Here is an 11,055-nt window from a genome sequence, read left to right as displayed (position 1 = left end):
CAAGAGTTTGAAAAATATTTGTTTCACCCACTTATTAAACCGATAGAAATATAATTTTTGGTTTTTCCGGTTTTTCTTAAAGTAGAATAGTTATATTATGTTACTGCAGTGATTAATTATGAAAATAAAAATATAAATTATATTTTAAGTGGATTTATCGAAGTTGAATCGGTCGCGGCATCCAAGTTTTGCAATTCGTCGGAGTTACATAGCTATGTTACATGACTATAGCTTTAGTTTATTTGGACTCTAATCTAAGATGACGATGGACGTAAAATTACAATTTAATCTCATCTCATCTATTATGATCTCAACTCTTGCGTGAATCTGCGAGTGGGATGAGAGAATCAACGTCTGAGTCACCGAAGTTATAAAAGGCCACCAAATGTTTGCCGGCTTCAGTAGTTGCGGCTATTCAGCAGTGTATTCATTGAAATTCGTTACTTATTAACACGCATTCGTTTAGCATTCTTCAGTGGAGTTTTTCCTTTCTTCTGTGTCAATAAAATCTCAGTGAAATAAAAAAATGCCTATCGGTGAGTTTTGTGATTTATTTGATCAATTGTGATGTGCAACTGATTTTCCATTTTAAAATACAATGGAAAATTGTGAAAAATCTACCATAAGCCGGATGATCTCATCGAGTTTCGTTTAAAATTTCAATATTCCTATTATGTATGACTTAATCGCGACTTTGGGGTATTTTTCCGTGGGTATTCTGTGTAAGAAAATGAGAAAAATCACGATCATGCTGAACTAGTGAGCTTTACTTATGATAAATTTTTGAATTATTGACGTTGCTTGATCGGTATTTGATAGGAGCAGTTTGAGGTTCATAGAAGAATTTCCAGGTCCACTAGAGCATGACCTCTGTTGAGTTGGTTCTCATTAGAATTGTGTGGTGTTCTTCTATAAATTGTTTCGGTGGGAGAAGCAACAATGTGTGTGAAAATTAACATTGTGTGACCGCCACCAGAAATTGCGCACAAAATTTTTTGAATATAACAACATACTTTTCTATCCTTGGAAGATGTTCATAGAACAAGAAAAAAAAATCCAGAATAGCAACAATTTTCTCATCACTGAGTGATGTTATTGATTTTCATTTTCACACATATTAGACCAAATATTTTCCCATGGAGCTCAAGCATTAATTGGTGGTTTTAGTGTCATTTCTGGCGTAGAAGAATTCGCAGGATTATAAATAAAAATCATCGATTGGCAAGGCGCCAAACTTGCGTGTTGGCTTGAGGGAACAAGAATGAGACCATCTTCAAGGCGTGGCTCGAACTTTCTCACCAGAAAAACTATCCATCAAACGCACAAAAAAGACTTTCTGATATTGCAACAAGAAACAACATACTCTTGGTGTCACATAAAATGTAATTTAACACTCTGTAAAATTAATCTGAAGACTGCAAGAATATCTTTTTCCCTTCAACTGCCTTCGAACAATTCAAAAAAAATTATGAAACATTCAAGAACAAGCACGATGATGATGTCATCCTCCAATGCTACAGTAAATTGAATAGATAAATAAAATATCCAGCGTGTAATCGCATTGAAAGTGTGTGCAATTAAATGCAAATTGTGTCTCCCATCTACACATTCGTGCCAACAATTAATAAAAGACCCAATTTAATAGAAGTTTTTTGATAGCTCTTTGAAGAAATGGGTCAGTTATTTTATGGGGAGCATTGTTCCTTAAAAGCACTTGACCGTTGAGAGCTTAAGATAATCTGGAATTCACTTCTTTTTTGCTTTGATTTTTGCTATCTGGAAAAATTGAATGAATTGGGGAAATTGAACTTGTCTGAGGGTTCAAGAGAAAATTAGAAATTAAAAAATTAAATAAATATATCCTCAATATTTTCTGTAAATCTTTATAATTTTAAATACAACGGTCGTGGAAAATTTAGCTGATTCTTCGTTGTGAAATTCAAAATAATTTTCTTATTTGCTGAGTTGATTGAAGTTTATTTTCATGTCGTGAGACAGCTATAAAATGTGATAAGTAAAATAATTTCAAGTTGCAAAGTAGAAAAGCTTATAAAAAACATTTTACATCAAATGTTTCATAGTTTTTTTTATAAATAATAAAGGATTAATTTAGCAAAGCTGAACTTGATAACGATGACAATGATGAGTTTTCTTTCAATAAACTAAAAAAAATATATTAATGAGATTTATTATCAAGCTCAGCTTTGCTAAATCCGTTATTAATCAGGAATTTTGAAAATTTTGTTCCTTAGGAAACCCCCAAATCTGAGATAAAGAAAGCTTAAAATTTTAAGTTAAATATTTGGCGTTAAATTGGTGTTAATTATGCTCAATATATTCCAAATTGATTTTAAAACTGGTTACGATCAGCTTTGAAAATTAAGAAAAATTAAAGAAGCTTGGCATTTTCAATTTAGATTCGTTTTTATAAAGTTTGTTACATTTCTTCTTAAAGATCCAATGAAATTTGACACTTAAAATTAAAAAATCTTTATCAGGAAGTATGAATGAGCCTTTATATACCGATTTTAAGATTTAATGCTTCATGATTTTTCTCAGAATTGAGAAGAAAATCAGATCTTCAACAAAGGAAAAGAGATTTGCTATCTGACTTGTTCCCAGTATAGTTTTCTCAATACTAAAATGTGTTTCGCAATGTACTCTGAAAAAATGTTTTGTCAAATTTACAAGACAAGTTTGTAAAAAGGATGTTGTTCCATACAGGATGCGGAAGAGTTTTGTCAAATTGGCGGTCAACTGGATCTTGTTAAAAGTTTGTCAAAAGGGTGTTTTTCCATAAGAATTGCAAGAAAAAGTTTTGTAAAATTGGTAAATAACATTCTTTTGACAAAATTTCAACAAAATTTATTTGTTCGTTTAACAAGATATTTTTTCTGAGTAGATAAAAATGTTTGAAATACTGTAAATAAGAAATGATTAAATGTCAGTTTAATAGAGTTATGAATAAAATTATAGCATAAATTTATATTAAGAAAATTTCATGAAACCAAAATTCACATCCTAATCCAATGGTGCTCAAGAAAAAAACCGTATATGAAAAATGTGTTGCCGAGCGATACACTGCGAAAAATGGGATGATATATGGAAAATTTACGTCTGCAAATATATTGAATTTTCTTTATAAAATTAGGGAAAACCTCCGATAAATGAATTTTTCTAGAAAGAAAACTTCCTACAGTTTTATATCTAACCTCTCAAACATTATGCACATGGCTTTCATTATATTGCAATCAAAATTGGATCGAGTCAAATTGAATTTATTGTGATGTTCAAAAGAAAAAGAAGCATGCGAAACAGTGGAATAGACGCGTTTACAAAGCGTTCATGAACGAAAGGGATGCGAATTTTATTTTCGAAATTTTCTTAATCTAAATCTAAAAGATGATTTAATGATTTTTCAAAAATTATTTCTACATTTTATACTGTTCTGTAGTTTTTGATTATTTCTGGTGAAATTGCAAAATTTTTAAATTTTTTCTAGGTTTAATATTTGAAAAAATGAAACGTTTTGGAACTAGCACAATTGAATATTAAAAAATTGAATTTTATTTGTTGACAATCTAAGTTCCTTTCAGAGTTTAAAACTTTATTAAAATTAGCGCATTTCTGTTTTATTATGATTTTTTAAGTGGCTATTCCACTAGAGAACAAGAAGTGTATTTTGCATACTTTTACATCAGCATTTTTTCCAAATTATTTGAGTGCAAAGCGCAAAATTTTACTAACAAACATTTTTAGTCACACTTAAAAATTCCATTTTCTTTAAATAATTTCTTTAGGATTTTGTGTATTTAAAAGGTTCGAATATGTTGTTACAAGACTGGCATATACAACCAGAGAAAGAGATTTTCCATTTGTTTTCTCTGGGCACCAACGCTAAGGCGACGGTGGACACTGAAAATCAAAATGAAATGTTCTTTGAAAGAATTGTTGATGGATAAATTTATCTATCTACTATTATTATCAATGGGGTCCGGAAACCGTCAGAATTGGAAAATCACTCAGGGAAAATGCATCAACTTTTTCCAGAGCTTTCGGCTCAGTCTCCAAGCCTTCATTGGTTGTCAAGTCTTTAGGTCCTTCTCTGAGTTTCGTTTAACTTGGTCTGACTTATTTGGACCAGGCACATTTAAAGAATGGCAACACTTTCTTATTAATTTAACAAGTTTTTCACTACTAGGCAATAATAAGTACTATATTTTCCTTTTTCTCAGGATTTTTGTGGTACTATTATCCATCTACCTATCAATAAATTTATTAATTTGAGTTTCTTTTAAATTTTAATTTAGGAAATAGGTATTTTATTTCTCCCAAAATAAGTAGTCATTGTTTAAATATAATTTTTAGAAGAAAAATACATCCGATTTTTAGATCGGAAATGCAATTTAAATTACTGTTTTTCTGGGTTTGCAATAAACAAGTACCCTTATAAAGTTGTTAAGTTAATTTGAAAAAGCCAGTGTCTGGAAGCTTATACATTGATATATTTTTAAATCTAAAAAGTGATACAATTTTAACAATAAAGAGTTAATCCTAACTCTAAACTCTTTTCTGCTTTTAATGTTGTTAATATTTCAAGAAAATTTCGAATCTCTTTTCAAACCGGTTTAGGAACTTGAATGTAATGTTTGCACGTTTTTCTATACTTTAATTTTCTTTTCAAAAGATTTTTTCATGGAAAACAGTAATTTGCTTTAAGAATTTTTCTAAGAGGACGTTATATACAGCTTAATGTGGACAAGTTTCTTTTCAAATTTTCTCTGTTTTTTTTATTCCGTCCAGGACCATTATAGGTTTATTTCGAAATGTGTTTTGTAGATAATTTATAAATAATTTTCGTGTTTTGATCTTAAATTATTAAATGATATTTCTAAGCAGTAAGTCGTGGCTCAATTTCTTGCAATTTTTTGAGACTAACATTTAATAATATAAGAAAAATACAATTTATTAAAAAATGTTTAGTAAAAGATGTAATTTAGTTAGCAAAACATTCAATAAATTTTGGTTATGAAAAAGTTAAATTTTTAAAATACTGAGTTCAGTTTCTATTAAATTAGAATGTAAAATGTTTTGCAGAGAAAATGAGCGGCTCCGGTACTCTACAAAGATTTAAATTTCTAAATTAAGTAAACATAAAATCATATTTAATTTATGCTCTTACCGAATCTATTTTTTAGAGTGCCATTAAATTGTAATTTTCTTTGTGATCAATTTACTTTTTTATAAATCTGGAAGATGGACTTTTTATTAATAAAAAATAGGTATGCAATTTTTGTCCATTTATCCATTTGCCCATTTTCATTCATACTGATCACTTTATTAATTCTTCGTTATTTGAAATGCAATAACTTCTGTGGGAGTAAACCAATCTTCTGATAACGCTTCTCTGTGAACTTTAAACACAGAGAAATTGTTCTTAAAAGCAAACAATTTGCCTAATTCAATAAAATATGTAATCGAGGACTTTAATAATACTTACCAATGTTATCAGAAATACTTCACTTGATCACAAATTCTATTTGCAGAAGTGGACACTGAAGATAAACTCGAATACCGCTTCTACCCGGTTACCAATCGCATCGTCAACTTCAAGATCCGAGCTCCAAATGACGCACACTTGGCTCTGACCACGGGACCAGCTGAGTCTGATCCTATGGTTGAGGTATTCATCGGCGGCTGGAAAAATACCAAATCCGTCATCCGGAAGAATCGCACTAAACCGGATGTCGTTGAAGCCGACACTCCAGATGTCCTCAATGCTGGCGAATTCCGGGGTTTCTGGATACGCTGGACTATGGATGGCATCATTACCGTTGGGCGAGAGGGTGAGGCTGCTGCCTTCCTCTCCTGGCAAGATCCAGACAACTGCCCATTCAATTATGTGGGCGTTTGCACTGGATGGGGTGCCAGTGGATCCTGGATTATTGAAGGTATGTAGGCTTTCTTCAAGATATATATTTTAGATAATGTTTTGGCACTTCAGGTATGAGGACTGAAAAGTATAGACAAAGTTTAGAGAAGATTTTTCTTAATAAATCTTAACACCTATCACAAAATTTACCAAAATTTCACGAGGATTGATAATATTTGTTCAACGCTCTTAAACTTAATTCTTAAAGTCCACATACGTTAATTTATTGAAATTTGGGAATAAGTGGGTGAGAAACAGAAGGTTCACAAACGATTTAGAAGAATACTGAAGTGATTATGCTAATACATTTAATTTTCCCAAAATAAGCCTCAACTACCCACACGTTTTAAATATAAAAAAAAATCAGTTTTCTACTTTCACAACAAATCTACTTAATAACATTTCTAAAGAAATTGATAATAAGCAGTATGGAGATCAGTCCAGAAGCAGAGGCTATCAAGGGTCACTAATGAATCACAGGAGATACTTATTTTAATGAATGAAGTATTTTAGCCGTGTTAGCAATCTCAATGACTCATTCAATTCCCTCAAGTGCTTTAAACTCTAAGCCTAAACGTTTAAACATAGCTAAACAGCTTGGGTAATATGCATGAGACAAATCCCTGTATCCTTACCCACATTATACCCTATATGTGTGTAATTCTTGGGCTAAAGGTGGTCCAGAGATGAAGACACCCGATAACCTCAAGTACAACTTTGTACCGGCTCTGGAGCATGGATCCGTGACTGTGGAGTTTAAGGGTCCCTCAAACTGCCACATCGGCCTTATGGCTCTGCCCAATGATACCAAACCCCTCACAGAACTCATCCTGGGCGGCTGGAATAATACAGCCAGCGTGATTCGTGTGAACCGCGAATCTCCGGATCGCGTGCGTGTGGACACTCCGAATATCGTGAATGCTTCCCATTTCACCACTTTCCACATCGAGTGGCGCCATGGGCATCTGTCTGTGCGTCAGGGAGGCCCCCGAGGACCCTTGGTAATGGAGGCACCTGAAGCTGTTCGATTTCCTGTGAGATTCGTAGCCGTGCGCACCGGATGGGGTGCCACGGGGAAGTGGAGGATTCATTTTGATGCACAGAGTGGTCAGCTTCCACCTACCCACATCGCTCCTTTCCCACCTCGTCGAGGTATTTTGTGGTCGCTGTTGTAATGCTGTCGAATCTGCTGGGCTAATCTCCTGGGAAGCTTTTTTTTTGGGGTGGCTCAATGCAGTGGTGTCCTAAATTTTCCACTAAATCATCTCAATTCTCTAACGTTTAATTTATTTGATATTCTTCATATTCTTGCATTTTATTAATGCTACAATCTGACTAGAGCTTTCTCTCTAGAGACTCATTTAGGTTTAAAAGCTTCTTGGGATATAAAAGTTTTACAAGTATCTTCTTTTAGATAGTTTGCTTGAAAGAAATGAAGTCAAATACGGGACTTCGGTCTAGTTTATGCTATGTAATTTTAAAATTATTCCTGAATCGGATATCTTTCAGGACATAAAATTTATTTCAAGGATTTATTTTACATTTTGCGTTCTAAATGAGAATTAGGTTAAACGTTGAAAAGTCGGACAGCAGGGAATGTCGGACAAACTTTTAATTCTAAAAATTTTCCTTAAAAGTAATACAAAAAAATTTCAAAGTAACTATAAAATGACACAGTTTCTTCAGATAATTAGTTTGACCAACATTTCGTGCCTTATTTTTCCTAAAGAAAAGGACTTCTTAAGAAATCAGAAAATTTTCCGAAGTATCTTCTTAGCTTTCTAACTGTGTTATCACACTTGCACATTAAAATTTTAATATGATTCACATTAATTGTCGCTGGTGAGAGTCCAAATGTGTAATTTGTGTGTTTGAATCATTTTATATTCAAAATTTGATCTATTTGTTGATAAAAAGGTAGACTTGGCCCGCGAAATTTGATATAAATTGATTTATAGCATTAATGCGAAAAATTAATGCGATTTTGTCTTTAATTTTTTAATGTGAAAAATATTTATGTTTTATGTAAATTTAAACTTATTTTTGCAGGCCAAGTCCACTTTTTTATCAATAACTAGAAAAACTCCAAATATTAAGTGACTCAAAGACACAAATAACATATTTGGACGCTCACAAGCGACAATTAATGTGAATCACATTAAAATTTTAATGTGCAAGTGTGATAACGCCGTAAATCCGTTAAGACCATTGTAATCGGATTAAAATTGGGTTTATGGTGAATTATATAGTGAAACCTTGCAAGAAATTTCTTAGGAATGATTTAGATGGAAAATTTCATGTCATTTTTCATTAATTTCACGAAGGAATAGCTAGTTTGTCCTATAAGAGGGATCTCTAGAAAATATAACTTAGTTTTCGAGACTGTTAAGTTTATTAAAATCAGAATAAAATTGGGTTTTTGGTGAATTTTCAACTGCAGACTTGAGCAAAAATTAATAAGCTTAAAAGGAAAACTTTGCGGAACTTTGTAAAGTGGTTTATCGTCTTTGTTTTCTCTAAAATTTATTCTATTACGTTTAAAAATGAACAAACATTCATTTTACTGTAACTTTGGACAAATTGCTTGTAATTTTGGACACTTTGTTTGGGCTTCACACTTAAGTCTAAGCCAAATGGCTTAGGGTAAAATGGGGTAATTTGGCACCATTTACAATTTGGGACATTTGAGATTTTCTCACCGTTTTAGAAATTCAAAAGGAATAAAATCTGTTTCTGTTCTTCTTAATCTCCTTTTTCTTCTATTTCGCTGTCTTTGTTTTCTCTTTGCTTATCTGAAACAATGAGAAAGTCTCAAATGTCCCAAATTATAAATGGTTCCAAATTACTTAATTTTACCCTTTCTTTAATATCTCATCAGTCAAGATTTTTGTTGGGAAATGTTGACAGATTGAGCAGTAAAACTAAATGGTCCAATTACATCCTGATTAATCAATATAATTAGTTGTTATTTAGGATTTTGAGACCCTCGGAAACTGATGTAAACCTATAGCCCGAAGACTGCTTTAGGTTACACAGCTTTTTCTGATATTAAATTAATTATTACACTGTGAGAAATCCGAAAAATTAAAATAACATTCAGGAAATGTTTATTTTACCCTGCAGTATTGATCCGAAATCGGTGTAAATATTACCCTTTTAAGGTGTATTAGGGGTTAAAGTTACCCTTTTTCATGTTATTTTATCCTTAAAAAGGTGCATAATTAACATTAAAAAATGTTGATATATTTTTACACCTAAAAAGTGCTAAAGTTCTGAGGAAAAGATTTAAAGGCACCCTCTTTTTTTCTCAGTGTAGATTCACTTTTTGCATTTAGCACCAATTGAGAGATAATTTCAACAAAGCTTGATTGGATTTTAAAGAATTCTCATTCACAGTTCTAGAAGAACGATTTTTGACTATGATTATAATAATTTTATTCGTGAAAATCAAACGAGAATTTTAATTAATTCAAAGCATCTTTTATAAATTCATGGTTTCAGGTTTTAGTCTTCTCAGGCAATAAATGAGAATGGATTTGAGTGGATGCCCTCTAAAAATACAATTTATTTAGTCACTCTATATGATCATCTCTAAAAGCACAATCTTTACATGAGTCATCAATTACATTTTCAGTTTTTCAGTGTATGGAATCGTCAATAGAAAAGATAATTTAACAATGCATGTCTCATGGGTGTTGTGGCATGAAAATATTACTAAAAAAATATTCTTAAAAAAGATTGTTTTCATTTTGCAGATGCTCCAGGAGGTTTGGTTTCGAGCGGAGGATCTGCCTGCTGGGTTCCAGCAAGTGGTGGTCAGGTGCCCGAAGGAGCTGTAATGGGTGGTCATGATGGAGAACAGCTGTATGTGGCTCGTGCCAGATACGGTGGTGGCCTTATTCCCGGTAAACTCGTGCCTTCTCACGGGGTCTGCTACGTGGCCTGGGGTGGTGGTGAGAATGCCGTAACGGACTATGAGGTCCTCTGTGGTGGTGGAAATTGGGTGACTGGAGCTGGAGATGCAATTCCACCCAATGCCATGCCAGGTGGTGAAACTGAAGAGGGTGAGCCTCTCTTCATTGGCCGAGCAAATCATGAGGGTACCATCACAGTGGGAAAGGTACAGCCATCTCATGGATGCGTCTACATTCCGTACGGAGGCCAGGAACTCCGATACGATCAATACGAAATCTTTGTTCAGTGAATCTAGCACTACTCATCATTTATTTACGTTGATCCTCTTTGAATCTCTTTTCTATTAAATATACGCTAAAACGCAAAATTTATAGATTTTGTAGTCGGTTATAAAAAAAAATGATAAATTTTCTAAAGTTTTTTTTTGGAAAGCTGTATTATTTAAAAAATGTAATTGCTGAAGCAATAAATGCACAAAATGTATGTTAGAGCTTCTTGTGTTTCAATTAAGTGTGTCTAAAGATGTTTAGATCATTAACCCATTCCTTACCATGGTATTATACATCATACGCAAATTGAATGATTTCAGATGATTTATTCCTGGGCAATTATTATTATCCGAATTGCTATTGGGAATGGATTTTTAGTAACTTTAGTTCTTCAATTACTAGGAAAAAATAGTCCGACAGAGATGAAAATACATTTAGTTATTGTTTTCTTGTCATGCAAAATTTTTGCTCAAAATGGTGGACGGAAAATATGACATCCCATCGAATTTGCTAAAATTGGCCTCTTTCCTCTTTCCTGATTTGAATTCTAGTTATCAATTTGTTTTCTTGGATAGTTACTCTATCTAAATCTAAAGCGTAGAGAGTTAGTAGAGTTTGTGATCTGATGAATTAATGCACAGAATTTAAATTCAGTGACCGTTAAGACGTGTGTTTGACAGAGGCTCCCCGTGCCCCCATAGGGGGAGGTGGGGCTACTTTGAGCTGTGGGGCTACATTGTTATACGATTTTTTCGCATATTTCTAATTGAAACTGGGTTTTAATATGATATAATTTGGATATACAAAATAATTGCAGTTCTAAATAAAATAATTGTAAGGACCAGCTTCATTTAGAAATAGGCCAAAAAGTCGTATAACAATCTAGCCCCACAGCTCAAAGTAGCCCCACCTCCCCCTAATAGATAAAAATTTTTTTCT

General features: G+C 32.8%; 1 protein-coding gene across 1 annotated transcript; it reads left to right on the top strand.

Moving 5' to 3' along the window:
- The first annotated feature begins 382 nt into the window (after positions 1-382).
- On the top strand, positions 383-10,337 carry LOC129805678 (uncharacterized). The gene is made up of 4 exons (XM_055853753.1): positions 383-536; positions 5,547-5,951; positions 6,608-7,084; positions 9,688-10,337. The coding sequence occupies exons 1-4, from the start codon at positions 527-529 to the stop codon at positions 10,134-10,136; spliced, it is 1,341 nt and encodes a 446-aa protein (XP_055709728.1). The 5' UTR covers positions 383-526; the 3' UTR covers positions 10,137-10,337.
- The last annotated feature ends 718 nt before the right edge of the window (positions 10,338-11,055 follow it).

This window comes from Phlebotomus papatasi, chromosome 3 (assembly GCF_024763615.1).
Source record: "Phlebotomus papatasi isolate M1 chromosome 3, Ppap_2.1, whole genome shotgun sequence".
Classification (NCBI taxonomy): domain Eukaryota; kingdom Metazoa; phylum Arthropoda; class Insecta; order Diptera; family Psychodidae; genus Phlebotomus; species Phlebotomus papatasi.
Note: the sequence above shows the minus strand (reverse complement) of the source record. Positions and strands in the feature narration are given on the sequence as shown.

Excerpts from the sequence above, each read along its gene's own strand:
- LOC129805678 (XM_055853753.1), top strand. Across the intron at positions 5,952-6,607 it reads TGGATCCTGGATTATTGAAG|GTGGTCCAGAGATGAAGACA; the intron begins GTATGTAGGCTT and ends CTTGGGCTAAAG. Across the intron at positions 7,085-9,687 it reads TCCTTTCCCACCTCGTCGAG|ATGCTCCAGGAGGTTTGGTT; the intron begins GTATTTTGTGGT and ends TTCATTTTGCAG.